General features: G+C 44.9%; 1 protein-coding gene across 1 annotated transcript in view; it reads left to right on the top strand.

Annotated features, from left to right (window-relative positions):
• LOC144791146 (uncharacterized) overlaps positions 1-23152 on the top strand; it is a 299504-nt gene that overhangs the window by 136096 nt on the left and 140256 nt on the right. The window contains exon 8 of the mRNA XM_078665803.1: positions 8477-8594. Coding sequence (XP_078521929.1) covers positions 8477-8594 — 118 coding nt within the window. The remainder of the gene's footprint in view (positions 1-8476; positions 8595-23152) is intronic.

Genomic DNA, 23152 nt, shown 5'->3' with positions numbered 1-23152 from the left:
CTTTGCTGTGGCTGTGGATCGGGATGTTGGATGTCTGGAAGTCTGGGTCTTGTCAGGCTCTGTGTTCAAGCTCTGGCGGGAGCAACGACAAAGCAAACCGTTGAGCGCTTGATGGTGCCTGCTTGCACAAGGGAGATTCTTCAGTCTTCTACGTCGAGTAGGATGTCGAAGGTCCAGAGTTTCGTATCAGAGTTTCAGTCAGGATATATCTAAAGTCTTGGGACTCAGCTCCTACCTATATACCAAATCTAGGGGCTGGATTACCTGCTAGGTCCCTCCTATGGGTGGGACCCAGGAAGGGGGTGGTTACACCCCTTTCCCTTTGTCTAGTTTCGTGCCAGAACTGGGGCTGGAGTGCCCCAGCACCGGTTTGAACTGGACTATGCATGGGACACCTTGTGTGCCCCAGGCAGTGTCTCATTTCATTCAGCCCTCCCTGCCCCAATACACTATAGCCTGTCTGGGGTGGTACTAGCACCTCCCTGTGACAGGAAACCTATTGTACAAGCCTCCCTCGCTGGAAGGACTCCCAGCAGCAGGAGGTCAGACTTGTGTCTGTGGCAGCAACCTCCATTTTGTGATGCTGAGGCTCCGGTTAACTTTAACCGGGATTAATGTAAGTAACATGTCTTCTCCCTCTAGAAGGGTGGAATGCTACCCCCATTGCCAGGACTGGCGAGGGGGTAGTATTCCAAAGCGTATGACACCTTACACGACATGTTTTGATAAAGCCAAACCAAAGTTAGCATCTGACCGCGAGGTACATAATGCACTTAAAAGTATATGGTATGGCAATATCCTAGAACAGCTATAAGGACATGGTTTCGAAGGCTGCAGACAGGCTCAGCTCATGCTAGAGCCCCATCTCACATAAAACCAAGCACTCTGCCTTCAGGATTGTTAAGGCCTGCCATAGGAGTGACTTATAGGTGCATATGTGTCCAGATATAAGGTTAGACATAGGAATACTATATCTAAGCAAGGGGTGATTACACGACCTTGCCCCAGCTGAGTGATCAGCCAGTTGTGTCAGTTTGGATGGCCAGCCAGGGATGGAAAAAGATATGCTGCAGCCCCTGGTAGGCCTTGGGTGCACCTATGCCCTGGGTACCTATAGTACACTGTACAGGGGCTCATAAAATGACCCAATATCCAATTATGTATGTACCTAAGGTACATGGAGTCCATTTTATAGAGAGAGCAGATAGCCTGGGGCCCTGATTAGCAGGATCCCAGGCCAACTAAGTCGAAAACCAGCTAAACACAAGGCAAAAAATCGGGGGTAACCGTAGTCAGGTATCCACCTTCCTACAGTCGCAATCTGCAAATCTTTCACGCATTCAAATAGCAATTCGCTATTAAGAAATCCATTATGATGGATCACTATTTGGAGACGCTAAATTTGTGATTCTGTATCGATTTTGTATGCACACATTTTTGACCAAATGTACTTTCATACATATATACGAGAAGCCTATTTCAGTGGGTGGTAACAAGTTTGTGAGTGGTTACTGAATTGCTAAACAATTGTACATCTGGCCGATAATCCATTCACAAGACACAACATTATGAGAACTTAATAATTGTTCTGCTATACACAAAGGCATGTCTTCCCCACATGAGATATAATTTAGTAATCAACGAGAATTTATGGCACATATAGTTATACACATTATTCTTTTAACATTTATCACAACATTTTCTGTAGAAGATGGCTAAATACTCAATTAAACATACATAGTGCAAAGCTTATTTATAGAGTCCCTTCCAAACACCGATAAAATGTTCCAGAAGAAGTACTTCTCAGTGGCAATTATGCCTAAGACCAGGACTGTGACATCATCTGGAGTAGATGCTTTTTTTTCTTTACATTTTTCAATTGACAATCTTTTAATATGCTAAGCATTTGATGGGAGAGACATTGTCTCATCTTTCTCATGAACATTCATTTATGTTCTCTTCTTTTTTTTGCCAATTTCGATTTCATATTTTTCTGATGTCTTTTGAGCATTTCTTATACACCTTTTATTTTAAAACGTCTTTTCGAAAATAGCTTTATTGAAATGTATTTACTGTTTGATAACAACAGAGAAAACTATAAACCTCAAGTGGTTCAAACGAATTTTTGAATACATTTGGAATATTAACAATTATTTGGTTACTTATTCAGATAGTCCATTCTAACTATTCTAACAATTGACTAATTTATAGTTCCTATCTGGGACCTCCAATTGTTTTCAGAATATTGTAAAAAATATAAATTCCAGCGATCTTGCTTCCCCACTTGTGGGACCAGTAACAATAATGTCTTGGTAGTCACAAATAGCCATCAGGTGGACATGTGGGCTAGCACTATCAACTGAAACAGTGTTTATACCTCATGATGTTTTCTACAAAAGCACTTTTTATTGGAACATTTGCCAACAATTATTTGAATAGTCTTCTAGCTTTACATACCTCTCTTCAAAATCTATATAACTCAATGAATTAATTTTGATTGTTGGAAAATAGTTAAATTATACAAAGTTTTAAATAGGTATTGCATACGATTTATTAACAATATGTTATTCTATTGAGGATGATGTTGCTCAAAATGGTCGAAAGTAAATGGTCCCAATTTGACATGGCCATAATTCATAGGTATTCCCCAGTAAACCTTTCACAAACATCTTCAGTTAATTACTATAACAGATTCCTCTCTTTGTTTCCCCATAAAATGAACATGACAAAGTCAAAATCTCGAATAACCAATCTTTCCAGCCAAACTTACCACCTAAGTATGAACCTATCAGATATGTCTATAGACATGTTGCCTTAATCATACATGCAAATTATTGTTCTCCAGTCAACTCTTCACTAGCATCATAAGTTGCTTAATATAATAAACATCACTCTTCACTGATAAACGTAACATCATAATAGACAAAATCTTCCAAAACCACTCTCGAGCTGAACAGATATTACCAAGAACATAAACCATCTAGAATGTTTGCCCCATCACCACTGATAGCCTTTCCTAGCTGATAAAGCAGCACAAACCAACATAGTGTCATAACATCCAACCAGCTAAAATTATCAAGTCAAATCCACACCTTTTCAAGAATGCCTAGTTTCTTCTGCATATTGATTTGCACAATCAACCCATGAAGCAATTCTCATCTTTCCTGTTGTACCAAGACCATTTGATGAAGGAAGAAGATCATTTTTCAAGCAGCTCTCCAATCAGAAGTAGTGGTTCAAAAGACCATGCATTGCCACTTACATAGTTAAGTTTATACCTTGAACCTTTCATTTATTTACTGGAGGGATCCAGCATTACTATGTGGCAGGATGCAGATGGTACAAACCTTTACTTAAAGACATTCTCCAAGATGTTCTCAACCTGTGGATGACCAACAACTTCCACCTGTTGAACTTTCACATTTTCAAGTTCTTTAATGTTAGAAATTGGGTCTCTAGTTAGCAGGGATTTGCACCCTGTCCAAGTAGGGACCACCACTCTAGTCAGGGTAAGTCAGAAACACACCCTAAATAAACCTGTGCTCACCCTCTGATAGCTTGGCACAGAGAAGTTTGGCTTAACTTAAGAGGCAATGTGTAAAGTATTTGTGCAACTCTTAAATTACAATGACTCCACACAGGTTTAGCAAAATAGGGAATGTTTATCTGAGTAAAGCAAGAGCAAATTGACAAAAATCCGATAAGTAGAAGATGAGCTATGAATTTTTAAAGAATAAACTAAAAATAGTGCTTCGAAGTCACTAGCGGTCAAAGGTTACTTGAGGTCAAGAGGTACCGATGAAAAGTCAAAGTTCAGGTCAACCGCTATGGAGGGTAGGCCAGCTACAGGACCCACAGAGGTCCTGCTGATTAAATACCTTTGATGGATCATTTGTAAATGTCAATAATCTACTGCCATGCAGAGAGTGCCTCTGCATTGTCGTTGAGCCACACAGGCTATGGATTCTGTGTCACACAGCCTCTGCATCTACATTGAAACAGCACTGCGGCAGTAATTCTCATGCGATCAAGGAAATGCATAGGTTTTTGCAGAAATCAGCTGCAGAACCCTCTTCCAAGGCCCAGGACTGGAGAGGGCACATTGGGCAAGGGTAGGACTCACAGGTGGCAGCAGCAACAGGATTCCAAGAAGGTTTTTGTGTCCCTGAGACTTCAGAAACAGGAGGCAAGCCCTTGGAGTCACTCTGGGTTCAAGTGAGAGGTTTCAATCCTTGCCCTCAGCAGGGCAGAGATCAGCAGACAACATGGCAGCTGAGCAAAGCAGACAAACAGTTCCTCAGAACAGTCAGCGATATTTTATTTATTTATTTTATTTATAAAGCGCGACATTCATCCGAATGGATATCACGGCGCTGATGGATGGCCCTTTACAGGTGAAAAATACAGTAGTGAGGGGGATTCTATAACTTATCAGGCTTTGGGAAATAGGTGTGTCTTGAGGTTCTTTGCTTTTCGACTTCGTTTCGTATTTAGCCGCCATTTTGTGCCCTGTCGCAATTTTGTATTGCCTTCACTCAGGCAGCACGGCGACCGGAGTGTTTTTGCCGTTTTCAACTGCTACGTGTCTCTTCTGTTAAAAAGTAACCTCCTGCCTTTGCTTACGAAACTGATGTCAGGGTCTGGCCGAGTCCACTAATCCATGTCTGGACTGATTGATCCCTGTCTCGAATGACTGTTTGGCTTTCTCTATTCTTTCCTTATTCTATCTTATCCGACTGGCCTTCGCTATTCTTCTCTTGTATTCTCTTGTTACACAACTATCCTTTGAGGCACACAGATATGTCCTGCCACCTGCAAATTAGATTACAGGCACTAGTACTGATTAACCTGTGGGGAGGGTTGACACACGGGGTCTGAAAGAAGGGCGTATTTGGGACATTCGATATCTTGTTTTCCAACTTTTCCTATTGGCTAGCCTTGTATGTATTGGGAGTATACGTTGTAAATATGTGTGCTATAAAAGATTGTGCGCCACGGAATTGAAGTGGCAGTCTCCTAAGAACCTACTCTGTACTTCTGGGACAACTGTGCTTAGCTGCAGCTAATAAACCTGCTTTTCTACGCCTAACAGAGTTGCTCGTGTCTCTGTCCGACAAGGCAGGTGAACTCGGAGATTTAAGGCGTGCCCTGCGCCGCCAGGCCTATAAAGTCCGGTTCTTCAGTCTTCAGCTTTTTCCTGAATAGCGGGTGGCAATTCATAAGTCGACGTTCAGCTGGAAATTCGTTCCAAGAATTTGCCGCCAAATAAGAAAAGGAGCGCCCAACTAGTCTAGACTTTTTAATACACTTAGTGGTTGCCTTGGCCATTTGGCATGATCGCAAATTCCAATTGGGAAGATAGAACTTAACTCTGCCTTGGAGAATTTTCAGTCCGGCATGATGCAGGACCTTGTGTGCATGACACTGTAATTAAAACATGGCCCTCTGTCTCATAGGGAGCCAGTGTAGGGTATTCATGCATTCCGAGGCTGAGCTATACTTCTTCACATTGCATACCGCATTAGCCGCCGCATTCTGGACTAGCTGGAGTCGGGAAAACTGGTAGTCCGCCATACCGACAAAAAGAGAATTCCCATAATCCAGCCTGCTAATAAGCAGTGCCTGAACCAGGGTCTTTCTACACTCCAGCAGAATCCACTGGAATGTTCTCTATAGCATTTTTAGGATAGCAAAGCTTTTCCTGCAGAGTGAATGTACATGATTCTGCATGGTGAGCGTGTTATCCACGAGAATTCCCAGATTTTTTGCCACCTGTTTGGGAGCCGGAGTTTTACCCAAGGTAGAAGGCCACCAAGTTGTGTTCCAAACTTGATGAGCACCCCAAACAGTAAAATTTCCGACTTGTCTACATTTAATTTCAGACAATGGTCCGACATCCATGCTGCCATTTCTGTAAGGCAGCTGGTAAGTCTGGTCCTAGTGTCATCTTGTCCATCAAAAGTAACCATCAGCTGGGTATCATCTGCATAGGAGCATATACTGATGCCCCACTTTCCACATATGTCTGCCAAAGAGGACACATAAATATTAAAAAGAGTGGAGCTCAGCGATGCACCCTGCGGTACACCATAGCCATAGCAAAGTGACAATCCTTTCAGCACATTAGTCTTTACTCCAGCAGAGTTCTTCCCAGGTCCAGTAGTGTATTGATTTGATGGGGCCAGAGCCAAAGTATTTATACCCAAAAGTGCTTTTGATGTAGGAAGTAACTTCAAAGGAACTCCCAGAAGTGCACAACGATTCCTTTCAACCAGCCCTGGCTCCAGACTACCAGTGGGGGTAAATCAGGCCTTTGTGGGAGGGTAGGACCTAATCTATTCAGATGTAAGTGAGAGCCACCTCTTCCCCTTCCTGTCCAGGAAGGCTATCAGTATGTAGATGAATGTAGATGTATCCCCGGTCACACCTAGTTATTCCTGTGTTGTGGCTGTCTAGAGAGAATGCACAAAGCATACCTGTCACCAAGCCCAGACATGCATTGGAGACAGGCTTGCAGGCACACAGAGCAGTAAGAGCAGAGAAACGTCCACTTTCTAAAAGTACAATGGCAGGCCTATGACAGGTTTGAAAGGAGACCTCTGAGGGTGGCAAAACCAGTGCTACAGGCCCACTAGTAGCATTGATATTACAGGCCCTGGGTACAAGGTGTACGAGTTTACAATGGACTTACAGGTAAACTAAATATGCCAATCAGGTATATACCAATGTCAAAATGTTTAGGGGAGAAGGACATGCACTTTATCCCTGATTAGCAGTGGTAAAGTGCCTAGAGTCCTAAGGCTAACAAAAATAATTCTGCAAATGGAGGAAGGCAAAATGTTTGTGGTAATCTTGCAAAAAGGTCAATTTCCAAAAATTATCATCACACCCAAGTCCAAACCCAAATTTGTTCCTGCAGTTCATGATGCACTTAAACTGGTTGGTGTCTACCCATTACTCCTCAAATACCTGGGCCTCACCATTTTAATTCATTACTTTTACCACCTCGCAAATAACAGGATTGTCTAATGTCCACCTTTTTTTCTCCGTTAATTTAAGAAATTTAAAAATATTCCTACCCATGAATAATCAAACCTGCGCCTTCTGCGACTAGTCTGTGCTGATACGATTCTGCCGGGTGCTCCCCAGTTGTTGCTTGCCCAGTCAAGCTTTGCTTCCAAGGCACTGCTCGCCTTATCTTGAATAAAGAGAAATATGGTCACATCTTTCCAGTTCTGAAGGACTTTCCCTGGCTTCACATCGAGGCAAAACTATATGTCAAAAGTTGTCCGACAAGACCCTGCGTCTAAGAAACCCACCCATTCTATCTGTCCAAACTACTTACAATTTCAAGCAAATTGTACGGCTTCTGGAGTAAAAATACTTTACATCTGAATACCTCAAAATACAAAATTTTGCTTGCATTGGAACAATTCATTACTAGTGCTCAAACCATCCTTTGCTATTCACTTCCTCCACTAAAGCAAATGCTACTAATCCCCTGAAAGCACATCTCTGCCACATGTATCTCAATAATGTATCGTATGATAACTCATTTCCCCGTCCACTAATCCACAATGTCCCAGTGTTTCCGAAATGTTATGCTGTAAACGTGTATACTGTTCACTTTTGCCTAGTTTAGTCTGTAATCTTAACTGTGTCATTTAAAAAGCTCGGCGCAGCTGGGCTACCGAAAAATGTGTAGTAAAAATACGGGGCCTTATTTATGAAGACCTTGCGCCGCCGGTGCGTCACTTTTAACATGGGAAAAAGTGAAACACCGGCGGCGCAAGGCCTTCATAAATAAGGCCCCGGATTCTTGAACATTGACGTTGCCCTGCCCTGTTCAAGGTAAGCTATGGCTCTGATGAGCCTAAACCTGCCCCAGCTGCAGTAAGTTACCTCAGCTTCGTGGCCTCACCTTTCTTATAAGAGAATCAAATAAACGAAAGAGAGGCACCATTTTATTGTAGAGTTGATTCTAATAATTTTAGTTAGCAGTCTCTCTTCAATCTATAATCGTTAAAAAGATATGATGAGCCTATGCATATTTCCCGATATACACTTACTCAGAGTTTTGAAATTTTCAAATTCCAAGGTAAAAGTTGTTTTCCTGATTGATATTCTCAATCAGTGTTGGCAATATGCCTGCAAACATACCAGGAGTGCTTTTCCCTCATCTAATACAGGATTTAGAAGTATATTCTTATTTTGGTTTGGGTAGATGCACGTTTTACTATCCCCCATTTCTTTCTCAAATTTCCACAGCAAGTAAAAATAGTCCTGTTTCAAATGGCGGGCCTTGGTACGGCCCTTCTGCATCTTCGTTACTGGTTTCAGGTCACTTTAAAGTTCTTGTGAGGTAAGTCCGTCGCTCGCTCTCGAGAGCAGTATAGAGGAGGCGGCAGACTGGTCAGGTTTGATGGAAAACCACAGAATCAATTTATTGTTCTAACCTTGCCTTTTCTTCTCACAGAGTATGACCTGGAAGGCCTCCTTGACAAGAGCCGGCGCTCAGCGGACCCAGAACACATCCTGAAGGCCCGGAAGGGCGTGTGCGCAGGATACGCAGGGCTCTTTGAAGCAATGTGCAGGTGCATTTAAATTCTCTCTACCCCTTATACCACAGAAACAACATCTGGATGTGTATCCATCCCTGTTCTCCCCGTCAGGGGGGATCGTAGGATGCAAAGGTTTAGAAGAGTTGGAATGTATGTTGGGAAGACACCCAGTTATATCACAGTCATTAATCTTCCGTAGCTACCTGTTTGCCTTTCAGATCTCTTTCTTGATTGTATTTCCCTAACACAAAGCTTTTGACATGATCGCATAAGCAGGGCCGGCTCTAGGGTGGTGCCACCGGTGTACCCGCACATGGCGCTGATCTTGGGGGGTGGGGGAGGGGGGGGGAGGACTGTGTTTAGAAATAAGATGGTTGAAAAAAAACACCTGCTGCAGAGTTCCTTGTGTGTCCATCAGTTTTCAGTCCATACAAAAACATCAAGATAACTCTGATCAATGTTTCAGCTGAAGAGGGATGGAGTTTTCTCTAGTGGCAATTTCCACTCATGATAATGTAGCGCAGAGAGTTAACCCCTTCGCTGCTAGGCCTTTTCCCCTCCTGTGCTAAGCCTTTTTTTGGCGATTTGGGGTAGTGCGCGCTTAGACCCCTGTAACTTTTTGACCACATAAGGTATCCACGCCAAATTTGCGTCCTTTTCTTTCAACATCATGTGGATTCTAAAGGTGCCCAGGGTTTGTGGATTCCCTTGGAGGGGTTCCAGAAATTAAGCAAAATACAGTGAAATTTTAGTTTTTTTCAGAAAAATGGGAAAAACGGGCTGCAAATGAAAGCCTCTGGGTTTTTCCCTGCAAATGTTATCAAAAAAGGGTTTGTGGGGATGAAATCTCCATTTTCTCAGCTTTTAGGGAATGACAGTCTTTTGTCAGAGAACCAACATTTTTCACACAGTTTTGGCATTTTTCTGGGACATAGCCTATTTTTGCTATTTTTAGAGCTTTCAACCTCCTTCAAGTTAATGGTAGAAATGAGTTTGAAAGCAATAATGGATCCTAGAAAGCTATACATTTTCGAAAAGTAGACATAATTCTGAATTCAGAAAGGGGTCATTTGTCTAACTCCATGAAGGTTTCTTTATAGAAACTAACAGTTAAATATTGGACTAATTGAAAATTTGTTGAAAAAAACAGCCTTTTGTGTCAACATTTTCACCTATAACTTCTTGTAATTTTGACAGCTCTTGGAAAGCAATATACCGTTACATCCGTTAGACCTTCCTGGTTGTGGGGATATATAGGACTTGTAGTTTCACCAAGAACCCGACGAACCCAGATCCAAAAACTGAGCAGCAACTTGCAATGATATTTTATTATTTACTGGGTTGAAAGAGCACTTATTCTTGGAAAATGTATACATGGAAAAATCTGTATGAAAGACACCTATTTATTTCTGAATTGGGTACAAATTATAGAGTTTAGAAACAGTATATATTTGCACATTTTCAAAATTGGGAATACTCATACTAGCATGGAATTATTGGTCATTTTTCAAAAAGATTTTTTTTTTACACAAGGGAGAAATGCATGAAAACTCAATAGCTAATAACAGTTGATTTACAAATCTGAATTACCCTAAGTCTCCCGATAAAAACGGTACCTGACTTGTGTGCGTCGGCCTTGTGCCTGCAACAGGAAACGGCGCAAAATGCAACGTGGTCACACCTCAATTTTGCAGTTAAAAATTGACCCTTTTATGGCAAAGTGCCTAGCTGTAGTTTTTGCACCCTAGCTCTGCCGGCACCTGGGGAAACCTAGCAAACCTATACATTTTTGAAAACTACACACCAAGGGGAATTCAGGATGGGGTGACTCGACTGCCTCCCACCAGGTTCTATTACCCATAATCCCTTGCAAAGCTAAATAATTGACCAAAAAAACTGCATTTTCCTCAAATTTCTGTGGTGGGAAGCTCTGGAATCTGTGTGGATCAACAAATTTCCACCCACCCAGTGTTCCCCCAGGTCTCCCGAAAACAATGGTACCTCACTTGCCTGGGTCTGCCTACTGCCTGCTACAGGAAACAGTGCAAAACGCAACGTGCCCTTTTTTGGCAAAAAGCCTACCTTTCGTTTTTGGACCATAGCTCTGCCGGCACCTAGGGAAACCTATAAAACCTATACATTTTTTAAAACTAGACACGCAGGGGAATTCAGGATGGGGTGACTCGACTGCCTCCCACCAGGTTCTGTTACACAGAATCCCTTGCAAATCTAAAAAATTGACAAAAAAATGCATTTTCCTCACATTTCTGTGGTGGAAAGTTCTGAAGTCTGCGTGGATCAACAAATTTCCACCCACCCAGCATTCCCCGAGGTCTCCCATAAAAAATGGTTCCTCACTTGCCTGGGTCTGCCTAGTGCCTGCGACAGGAAACAGCCCAAAAGGCAACATGGTCGCACCGCAATTTCGCAGCGAAAATATGCCCTTTTTTGGCAAAGAGCCTACCTTTCGTTTTTGAACCCTAGCTCTGCCGGCACCTAGGGAAACCTAGCAAACCTATACATTTTTGAAAACTAGACACCCAGGGGAATTCAGGATGGGGTAACTCGACTGCCTACCACCAGGTTCTGTTACCCAGAATCCCTTGCAAAGCTAAGAAATTGACCAAAAAATGCATTCTCCTCACATTTCTGTGGTGAAAAGTTCTGGAATCTGCGTGGATCACCAAATTTCCACCCACCCAGCGTTTCCCCGGGTCTCCCAAAAAAAATGGTACCTCACTTGCCTGGCTCTGCCTAGTGCCTGCGACAGGAGACAGCGCAAAATGCAACGTGGTCGCAACTCAATTTCACAGTGAAATTGAGCCCTTTTTTGGCAAATTGCCTACCTCTTGTTTTTTAACCCTAGCTCTGCCGGCACCTAGGGAAAACTAGCAAACCTATACATTTTTAAAAGCTAGACACCCAGGGAATTCAGGATGGGGTGACTCGACTGCCTACCACCAGGTTCTGTTACCCAGAATCCCTTGCAAAGCGAAACAATTGACAAACAAAACGCATTTTCCTCACATTTCTGTGGTGGAAAGTTCTGGAATCTGTGTGAATCAACAAATTTCCACCCACCCTGCGTTCCCCCAGGTCTCCCGAAAAAAATGGTACCTCACTTGCCTAGGTCTGCCTAGTGCCTGCGACAGGAAACAGCGCAAAACGCAACATGGTCGCACCGCAATTTCGCAGCGAAAATGTGCCCTTTTTTGGCAAAGAGCCTACCTTTCGTTCTTGAACCCTAGCTCTGATGGCACCTAGGGAAACCTAGCAAACCTATACATTTTTGAAAACTAGACACCCAGGGGAATTTAGGATGGGGAGACTCGCCTGCCTACCACCAGGTTGTGTTACCCAGAATCCCTTGCAAAGCTAAGAAATTGACCAAAAAACGCATTTTCCTCACATTACTGTGGTGGAAAGTTCTGGAATCTGCGTGGATCACCAAATTTCCACCCACCCAGCGTTCCCCCGGGTCTCCCAAAAAAAAATGGTACCTCACTTGCCTGGCTCTGCCTAGTGCCTGCGACAGGAAACAGCACAAAACGCAACGTGGTCGCAACTCAATTTCACAGTGAAATTGAGCCCTTTTTTGGCAAATTGCCTACCTTTTGTTTTTGAACCCTAGCTCTGCCGGCACCTAGGGAAAACTAGCAAACCTATACATTTTTAAAAGCTAGACACCCAGGGAAATTCAGGATGGGGTGACTCGACTGCCTACCACCAGGTTCTGTTACCCAGAATCCCTTGCAAAGCTAAGAAATTGACCAAAAAATGCATTTTCCTCAAATTTCTGTGGTGGAAAGTTCTGGAATCTGCGTGGATCACCAAATTTCCACCCACCCAGCGTTCCCCCGGGTCTCCCAAAATAAATGGTACCTCACTTGCCTGGCTCTGCCTAGTGCCTGCGACAGGAAACAGCGCAAAACGCAACGTGGTCGCAACTCAATTTCACAGTGAAATTGAGCCCTTTTTTGGCAAATTGGCTACCTTTTGTTTTTGAACCCTAGCTCTGCCGGCACCTAGGGAAAACTAGCAAACCTATACATTTTTGAAAACTAGGACACCCAGGGGAATTCAGGATGGGGAGACTCGACTGCCTACCACCAGGTTCTGTTACCCAGAATCCCTTGCAAAGCTAAGAAATTGACAAAAAAACGCATTTTCCACACATTTCTGTGGTGGAAAAGTCTGGATTCTGCATGGATCAACAAATTTCCACCCACCCAGCGTTCCCCCGGGTCTCCCGAAAAAAATTGTACCTCACTTGCCTGAGTCTGCCTAGTGCCTGCGACAGGAAACAGCACAAAAAGCAATGTGGTCGCAACTCAATTTCGCAGTGAAATCGTGCCCTTTTTTGGCAAAGAGCCTACCTTTTGTTTTTTAACTCTAGCTCTGCCGGCACCTAGGGAAACCTAGCAAACCTATACATTTTTGAAAACTAGACACACAGGGGAATTCAGGATGGGGTGACCCGACTGCCTACCACCAGGTTCTGTTACCCAGAATCCCTTGCAAAGCAAAGAAAGTGACAAAAACAATGCATTTTCCTCACATTTCAGTGGTGGAAAGTTCTGGAATCTACGTGGATCAACACATTTTCACCCCCCCAGCATACCCCCGGGTCTCCTGAAAAAATGGTACTTCACTTGCCTGGGTCTGCCTAGTGCCTGCAACAGGAAACAGCGCAAAACGCAACATGGTCGCACCGCAATTTCGCAGCGAAAATGTGCCCTTTTTTTGGCAAAGAGCCTACCTTTCGTTTAAGAACCCTAGCTCTGCCGGCACCTAGGGAAACCTAGCAAACCTATACATTTTTGAAAAGTAGACACCCAGGGGAATTCAGGATGGGGAGACTCGACTGCCTACCACCAGGTTCTGTCACCCAGATTCCCTTGCAAATCTAAGAAATTGACAAACAAAACGCATTTTCCTCACATTTCTGTGGTGGAAAGTTCTGGAATCTGTGTGAATCAACAAATTTCCACCCACCCTGCGTTCCCCCAGGTCTCCCGAAAAAAATGGTACCTCACTTGCCTAGGTCTGCCTAGTGCCTGCGACAGGAAACAGCACAAAACGCAACATGGTCGCACCGCAATTTCGCAGCGAAAATGTGCCCTTTTTTGGCAAAGAGCCTACCTTTCGTTCTTGAACCCTAGCTCTGATGGCACCTAGGGAAACCTAGCAAACCTATACATTTTTGAAACTAGACACCCAGGGGAATTTAGGATGGGGAGACTCGCCTGAAGACCACCAGGTTCTGCTACCCAGAATCCCTTGCAAAGCTAAGAAATTGACAAAAAAAACGCATTTTCCACACATTTCTGTGGTGGAAAAGTCTGGATTCTGCGTGGATCAACAAATTTTCACCCCCCCAGCATACCCCCGGGTCTCCCGAAAAAATTGTACTTCACTTGCCTGGGTCTGCCTAGTGCCTGCTACAGGAAACAGCGCAAAACGCAACATGGTCGCAACTCAATTTCACAGTGAAATTGAGCCCTTTTTTGGCAAATTGCCTACCTTTTGTTTTTGAACCCTAGCTCTGCCGGCACCTAGGGAAAACTAGCAAACCTATACATTTTTGAAAACTAGACACGCAGGGGAATTCAGGATGGGGTGACTCGACTGCCTCCCACCAGGTTCTGTTACACTGAATCCCTTGCAAATGTAATAAATTGACAAAAAAATGCATTTTCCTCACATTTCTGTGGTGGAAAGTTCTGGAATCTACGTGGATCAACACATTTTCACCCCCCCAGCATACCCCCGGGTCTCCTGAAAAAATGGCACTTCACTTGCCTGGGTCTGCCTAGTGCCTGCAACAGGAAACAGCGCAAAACGCAACATGGTCGCACCGCAATTTCGCAGCGAAAATGTGCCCTTTTTTGGCAAAGAGCCTACCTTTCGTTTAAGAACCCTAGCTCTGCCGGCACCTAGGGAAACCTAGCAAACCTATACATTTTTGAAAACTAGACACCCAGGGGAATTCAGGATGGGGAGACTCGACTGCCTACCACCAGGTTCTGTCACCCAGATTCCCTTGCAAATCTAAGAAATTGACAAACAAAACGCATTTTCCTCACATTTCTGTGGTGGAAAGTTCTGGAATCTGTGTGAATCAACAAATTTCCACCCACCCTGCGTTCCCCCAGGTCTCCCGAAAAAAATGGTACCTCACTTGCCTAGGTCTGCCTAGTGCCTGCGACAGGAAACAGCGCAAAACGCAACATGGTCGCACCGCAATTTCGCAGCGAAAATGTGCCCTTTTTTGGCAAAGAGCCTACCTTTCGTTCTTGAACCCTAGCTCTGATGGCACCTAGGGAAACCTAGCAAACTTATACATTTTTGAAAACTAGACACCCAGGGGAATTTAGGATGGGGAGACTCGCCTGCCTACCACCAGGTTCTGTTACCCAGAATCCCTTGCAAAGCTAAGAAATTGACAAAAAAAATGCATTTTCCACACATTTCTGTGGTGGAAAAGTCTGGATTCTGCGTGGATCAACAAATTTTCACCCCCCCAGCATACCCCCGGGTCTCCTGAAAAAATTGTACTTCACTTGCCTGGGTCTGCCTAGTGCCTCCGACAGGAAACAGCGCAAAACGCAACGTGGTCGCAACTTAATTTCACAGTGAAATTGAGCCCTTTTTTGGCAAATTGCCTACCTTTTGTTTTTGAACCCTAGCTCTGCCGGCACCTAGGGAAAACTAGCAAACCTATACATTTTTGAAAACTAGACACCCAGGGAAATTTAGGATGGGGTGACTCGACTGCCTACCACCAGGTTCTATAACCCAGAATCCCTTGCAAAGCTAAGAAATTGACCAAAAAAATGCATTTTCCTCACATTTCTGTTGTGGAAAGTTCTGGAATCTGCGTGGATCAACAAATTTCCATCCACCCTGCGTTCCCCTAGGTCTCCCTAAAAAAATGGTACCTCACTTGCCTGGGTCTGCCTAGTGCCTGCAACAGGAAACAGCGCAAAACGCAACATGGTCGCACCGCAATTTCGCAGCGAAAATGTGCCCTTTTTCGGCAAAGAGCCTACCTTTCATTTAAGAACCCTAGCTCTGCCGGCACCTAGGGAAACCTAGCAAACCTATACATTCTTGAAAACTAAACACCCAGGGGAATTCAGGATGGGGAGACTCGACTGCCTACCACCAGGTTCTGTTACCCAGAATCCCTTGCAAAGCTAAGAAATTGTCAAACAAAACGTATTTTCCACACATTTCTGTTGTGGAAAATTCTGGAATCTGCGTGGATCAACAACTTTCCACCCTCCCAGTGTTCCCCCGGGTCTCCCGAAAACAATGGTACCTCACTTGCCTGGGTCTGCCTAGTGCCTGCGACAGGAAACAGCGCAAAACGCAACGTGGTCACAACTCAATTTTGCAGTTAAAAATTGACCCTTTTATGGCAAAGTGCCTAGCTGTAGTTTTTGCACCCTAGCTCTGCCGGCACCTAGGGAAACCTAGCAAACCAATACATTTTTGAAAACTACACACCAAGGGGAATTCAGGATGGGGTGACTCGACTGCCTACCACCAGGTTCTGTTACCCAGAATCCCTTGCAAAGCATAGAAAGCGACAAAAACAAAGCATTTTCCTCACATTTCAGTGGTGGAAAGTTCTGGAATCTACGTGGATCAACAAATTTCCACCCCCCCAGCATACCCCCGGGTCTCCTGAAAAAAATGGTACCTCACTTGCCTGGGTCTGCCTAGTGCCTGCGACAGGAAACAGCGCAAAACGCAACGTGGTCGCAACTCAATTTCACAGTGAAATTGAGCCCTTTTTTGGCAAATTGCCTGCCTTTTAATTTTGAACCCTAGCTCTGCCGGCACCTAGGGAAAACTAGCAAACCTATACATTTTTGAAAACTAGACACCCAGGGGAATTCAGGATGGGGAAACTCGACTGCCTACCACCAGGTTCTGTTACCCAGAATCCCTTGCAAAGCTAAGAAATTGACAAAAAAACGCATTTTCCACACATTTCTGTGGTGGAAAAGTCTGGATTCTGCGTGGATCAACAAATTATCACCCACCCAGTGTTCCCACGGGTCTCCCGAAAACAATGGTACCTCACTTGCCTGGGTCTGCCTAGTGCCTGCGACAGGAAACAGCGCAAAATGCAACGTGGTCGCATCTCAATTTCACAGTGAAATTGAGCCCTTTTTTGGCAAATTGCCTACCTTTTGTTTTTGAACCCTAGCTCTGCCGGCACCTAGGGAAAACTAGCAAACCTATACATTTTTAAAAGCTAGACACCCAGGGAAATTCAGGATGGGGTGACTCGACTGCCTACCACCAGGTTCTGTTACCCAGAATCCCTTGCAAAGCTAAGAAATTGACCAAAAAACGCATTTTCCTCACATTTCTGTGGTGGAAAGTTCTGGAATCTGCGTGGATCACCAAATTTCCACCCACCCAGCGTTCCCCCGGGTCTCCCAAAACAAATGGTACCTCACTTGCCTGGCTCTGCCTAGTGCCTGCGACAGGAAACAGCGCAAAACGCAACGTGGTCGCAACTCAATTTCGCAGTGAAATCGTGCCCTTTTTTGGCAAAGAGCGTACCTTTTGTTTTTTAACTCTAGCTCTGCCGGCACCTAGGGAAACCTAGCAAACCTATACATTTTTGAAAACTAGACACACAGGGGAATTCAGGATGGGGTGACCCGACTGCCTACCACCAGGTTCTGTTACCCAGAATCCCTTGCAAAGCAAAGAAAGTGACAAAAACAACGCATTTTCCTCACATTTCAGTGGTGGAAAGTTCTGGAATCTACGTGGATCAACAAATTTTCACCCCCCCAGCATACCCCCGGGTCTCCTGAAAAAATGGTACTTCACTTGCCTGGGTCTGCCTAGTGCCTGCAACAGGAAACAGCGCAAAACGCAACATGGTCGCACCGCAATTTCGCAGCGAAAATGTGCCCTTTTTTGGCAAAGAGCCTACCTTTCGTTTAAGAACCCTAGCTCTGCCGGCACCTAGGGAAACCTAGCAAACCTATACATTTTTGAAAACTAGACACCCAGGGGAATTCAGGATGGGGAGACTCGACTGCCTACCACCAGGTTCTGTCACCCAGATTCCCTTGCAAATCTAAGAAATTGACAAACAAAACGCATTTTCCTCACATTTCTGTGGTGGAAAGTTCTGGAATCTGTGTGAATCAACAAATTTCCACCCACCCTGCGTTCCCCCAGGTCTCCCGAAAAAAATGGTACCTCACTTGCCTAGGTCTGCCTAGTGCCTGCGACAGGAAACAGCGCAAAACGCAACATGGTCGCACCGCAATTTCGCAGCGAAAATGTGCCCTTTTTTGGCAAAGAGCCTACCTTTCGTTCTTGAACCCTAGCTCTGATGGCACCTAGGGAAACCTAGCAAACTTATACATTTTTGAAAACTAGACACCCAGGGGAATTCAGGATGGGGAGACTCGCCTGCCTACCACCAGGTTCTGTTACCCAGAATCCCTTGCAAAGCTAAGAAATTGACAAAAAAAATGCATTTTCCACACATTTCTGTGGTGGAAAAGTCTGGATTCTGCGTGGATCAACAAATTTTCACCCCCCCAGCATACCCCCGGGTCTCCTGAAAAAATTGTACTTCACTTGCCTGGGTCTGCCTAGTGCCTCCGACAAGAAACAGCGCAAAACGCAACGTGGTCGCAACTCAATTTCACAGTGAAATTGAGCCCTTTTTTGGCAAATTGCCTACCTTTTGTTTTTTAACCCTAGCTCTGCCGGAACCTAGGGAAAACTAGCAAACCTATACATTTTTGAAAACTAGACACCCAGGGAAATTTAGGATGGGGTGACTCGACTGCCTACCACCAGGTTCTATAACCCAGAATCCCTTGCAAAGCTAAGAAATTGACCAAAAAAATGCATTTTCCTCACATTTCTGTTGTGGAAAGTTCTGTAATCTGCGTGGATCAACAAATTTCCATCCACCCTGCGTTCCCCTAGGTCTCCCTAAAAAAATGGTACCTCACTTGCCTGGGTCTGCCTAGTGCCTGCAACAGGAAACAGTGCAAAGCGCAACATGGTCGCACCGCAATTTCGCAGCGAAAATGTGCCCTTTTTGGCAAAGAGCCTACCTTTCATTTAAGAACCCTAGCTATGCCGGCACCTAGGGAAACCTAGCAAACCTATACATTTTTGAAAACTAGACACCCAGGGGAATTCAGGATGGGGAGACTCGACTGCCTACCACCAGGTTCTGTTACCCAGAATCCCTTGCAAAGCTAAGAAATTGTCAAACAAAACGTATTTTCCACACATTTCTGTTGTGGAAAATTCTGGAATCTGCGTGGATCAACAACTTTCCACCCTCCCAGTGTTCCCCCGGGTCTCCCGAAAACAATGGTACCTCACTTGCCTGGGTCTGCCTAGTGTCTGCGACAGGAAACAGCGCAAAACGCAACGTGGTCACAACTCAATTTTGCAGTTAAAAATTGACCCTTTTATGGCAAAGTGCCTAGCTGTAGTTTTTGCACCCTAGCTCTGCCGGCACCTAGGGAAACCTAGCAAACCAATACATTTTTGAAAACTACACACCAAGGGGAATTCAGGATGGGGTGACTCGACTGCCTCCCACCAGGTTCTATTACCCATAATCCCTTGCAAATCTAATAAATTGACCAAAAAAACGCATTTTCCTCACATTTCTGTGGTGGAAAGTTCTGGAATCTGTGTGGATCAGCAAATTTCCACCCACCCAGCGTTCCCCCAGGTCTCCCAAAAAAAATGGTACCTCACTTGCCTGGGTCTGCCTAGTGCCTGCGACAGGAAACAGCCCAAAATGCAACATGGTCGCACCGCAATTTCGCAGTGAAAATGTGCCCTTTTTTGGCAAAGAGCCTACCTTTCGTTTATGGACCATAGCTCTGCCGGCACCTAGGTAAACCTAGCAAACCTATACATTTTTGAAAACTAGACACGCAGGGGAATTCAGGATGGGGTGACTCGACTGCCTCCCACCAGGTTCTGTTACACTGAATCCCTTGCAAATCTAATAAATTGACAAAAAAATGCATTTTCCTCACATTTCTGTGGTGGAAAGTTCTGGAGCCTGCGTGGATCAACAAATTTCCACCCACCCAGCGTTCCCCGAGGTCTCCCCAAAAAAATGGTACCTCACTTGCCTGGGTCTGCCTAGTGCTTGCGACAGGAAACAGCCCAAAATGCAACATGGTCGCACCGCAATTTCGCAGCGAAAATGTGCCCTTTTTTGGCAAAGAGCCTACCTTTTGTTTTTGAACCCTAGCTCTGCCGGCACCTAGGGAAACCAAGCAAACCTATACATTTTTTAAAACTAGACACCCAGGGCAATTCAGGATGGGGTGACTCGACTGCCTACCACCAGGTTCTGTTACCCAGAATCCCTTGCAAAGCTAAGAAATTGACAAGAAAATGCATTTTCCACACATTTCTGTGGTGGAAAGTTCTGGAATCTGCATGGATCAACAAATTTCCACCCACCCAGCGTTCCCCCGGGTCTCCCCAAAAAAATGGTACCTCACTTGCCTGGGTCTGCCTAGTGCCTGCGGCAGGAAACAGCGCAAACCGCAACGTGGTCGCAACTCAATTTCGCAGTGAAATCGTGCCCTTTTTTGGCAAAGAGCCTCCCTTTTGTTTTTGAACCCTAGCTCTCCCGGCACCTAGGGAAACCTAGCAAACCTATACATTTTTCAAAACTAGACACCCAGGGGAATTCAGGATGGGGTAACTCGACTGCCTACCACCAGGTTCTGTTACCCAGAACCCCTTGCAAAGCTAAGAAATTGACCAAAAAACGCATTTTCCTCACACTTCTGTGGTGGAAAGTTCTGGAATCTGCGTGGATCAACAAATTTCCACCCACCCAGCGTTCCCCCGGGTCTCCCGAAAATTTTTTACCTCATTTGCCTGGGTCTGCCTAGTGCCTGTGACAGGAAACAGCACAAAATGCAACGTGGTCGCAACTCAATTTCGCAGTGAAATCGTGCCCTTTTTTGGCAAAGAGCCTACCTTTGGTTTTTGAACCCTAGCTCTGCCGGCACCTAGGGAAAACTAGCAAACCTATACATTTTTGAAAACTAGACACCCAGGGAAATTCAGGATGGGGTGACTCGACTGCCTACCACCAGGTTCTGTCACCCAGATTTCCTTGCAAAGCTAAGAAATTGACAAACAAAACGCATTTTCCTCACATTTCTGTGGTGGAAAGTTCTGGAATCTGTGTGGATCAACAAATTTCCACCCACCCAGCGTTCCCCCGGGTCTCCCAAAAAAAATAGTACCTCACTTGCCTGGGTCTGCCTAGTGCCTGCGACAGGAAACAGCGCAAAACGCAACTTGGTCGCAACTCAATTTCACAGTGAAATTGAGCCCTTTTTTGGCAAATTGCCTGCCTTTTGTTTTTGAACCCTAGCTCTGCCGGCACCTAGGGAAAACTAGCAAACCTATACATTTTTGAAAGCTAGACACCCAGGGAAATTCAGGATGGGGTGACTCGGCTGCCTATCACCAGGTTCTGTTACCCGGAATCCCTTGCAAAGCTAAGAAATTGGCAAAAAAATGCATTTTCCACACATTTCTGTGGTGGAAAAGTCTGGATTCTGCGTGGATCAACAAATTTCCACCCACCCAGCGTTCCCTCGGGACTCCCGAAAAAAATAGTACCCCACTTGCCTGGGTCTGCCTAGTGCCTGCGACAGGAAACAGCACAAAACGCAATGTGGTCGCAACTCAATTTCGCAGTGAAATCGTGCCCTTTTTTGGCAAAGAGCCTACCTTTTGTTTTTGAACTCTAGCTCTGCCGGCACCTAGGGAAACCTAGCAAACCTATACATTTTTGAAAACTAGACACACAGGGGAATTCAGGATGGGGTGACTCGACTGCGTACCACCAGGTTCTGTTACCCAGAATCCCTTGCAAAGCAAAGAAAGTGACAAAAAGAATGCATTATCCTCACATTTCAGTGGTGGAAAGTTCTGGAATCTACGTGGATCAACGAATTTCCACCCCCCCAGCATACCCCCGGGTCTCCCAAAAAAAATAGTACCTCACTTGCCTGGGTCTGCCTAGTGCCTCCGACAGGAAACAGCGCAAAACGCAACGTGGTCGCAACTCAATTTCACAGTGAAATTGAGCCCTTTTTTGGCAAATTGCCTACCTTTTGTTTTTGAACCCTAGCTCTGCCGGAACCTAGGGAAAACTAGCAAACCTATACATTTTTGAAAACTAGACACCCAGGGAAATTTAGGATGGGGTGACTCGACTGCCTACCACCAGGTTCTATAACCCAGAATCCCTTGCAAAGCTAAGAAATTGACCAAAAAAATGCATTTTCCTCACATTTCTGTTGTGGAAAGTTCTGGAATCTGCGTGGATCAACAAATTTCCATCCACCCTGCGTTCCCCTAGGTCTCCCTAAAAAAATGGTACCTCACTTGCCTGGGTCTGCCTAGTGCCTGCAACAGGAAACAGCGCAAAACGCAACATGGTCGCACCGCAATTTCGCAGCGAAAATTTGCCCTTTTTGGCAAAGAGCCTACCTTTCATTTAAGAACCCTAGCTCTGCCGGCACCTAGGGAAACCTAGCAAACCTATACATTTTTGAAAACTAGACACCCAGGGAAATTCAGGATGGGGAGACTCGACTGCCTACCACCAGGTTCTGTTACCCAGAATCCCTTGCAAAGCTAAGAAATTGTCAAACAAAACGTATTTTCCACACATTTCTGTTGTGGAAAATTCTGGAATCTGCGTGGATCAACAACTTTCCACCCTCCCAGTGTTCCCCCGGGTCTCCCGAAAACAATGGTACCTCACTTGCCTGGGTCTGCCTAGTGCCTGCGACAGGACACAGCGCAAAACGCAACGTGGTCACAACTCAATTTTGCAGTTAAAAATTGACCCTTTTATGGCAAAGTGCCTAGCTGTAGTTTTTGCACCCTAGCTCTGCCGGCACCTAGGGAAACCTAGCCAACCAATACATTTTTGAAAACTACACACCAAGGGGAATTCAGGATGGGGTGACTCGACTGCCTCCCACCAGGTTCTATTACCCATAATCCCTTGCAAAGCTAATAAATTGACCAAAAAAACACATTTTCCTCACATTTCTGTGGTGGAAAGTTCTGGAATCTGTGTGGATCAACAAATTTCCACCCACCCAGCGTTTCCCCAGGTCTCCCAAAAAAAATGGTACCTCACTTGCCTGGTCTGCCTACTGCCTGCTACGGGAAACAGTGCAAAACGCAACGTGGTCGCACCGCAATTTCGCAGTGAAAATGTGCCCTTTTTTGGCAAAGAGCCTACCTTTCGTTTATGGACCATAGCTCTGCCGGCACCTAGGGAAACCTAGCAAACCTATACATTTTTGAAAACTAGACACGCAGGGGAATTCAGGATGGGTGACTCGACTGCCTCCCACCAGGTTCTGTTACACTGAATCCCTTGCAAATCTAATAAATTGACAAAAAAATGCATTTTCCTCACATTTCTGTGGTGGAAAGTTCTGGAGCCTGCGTGGATCAACAAATTTCCACCCACCCAGCGTTCCCCGAGGTCTCCCCAAAAAAATGGTACC

Source organism: Lissotriton helveticus, chromosome 11, assembly GCF_964261635.1.
Source record: "Lissotriton helveticus chromosome 11, aLisHel1.1, whole genome shotgun sequence".
NCBI lineage: Eukaryota > Metazoa > Chordata > Amphibia > Caudata > Salamandridae > Lissotriton > Lissotriton helveticus.
This window is presented reverse-complemented; position numbering and strand designations above follow the sequence as displayed.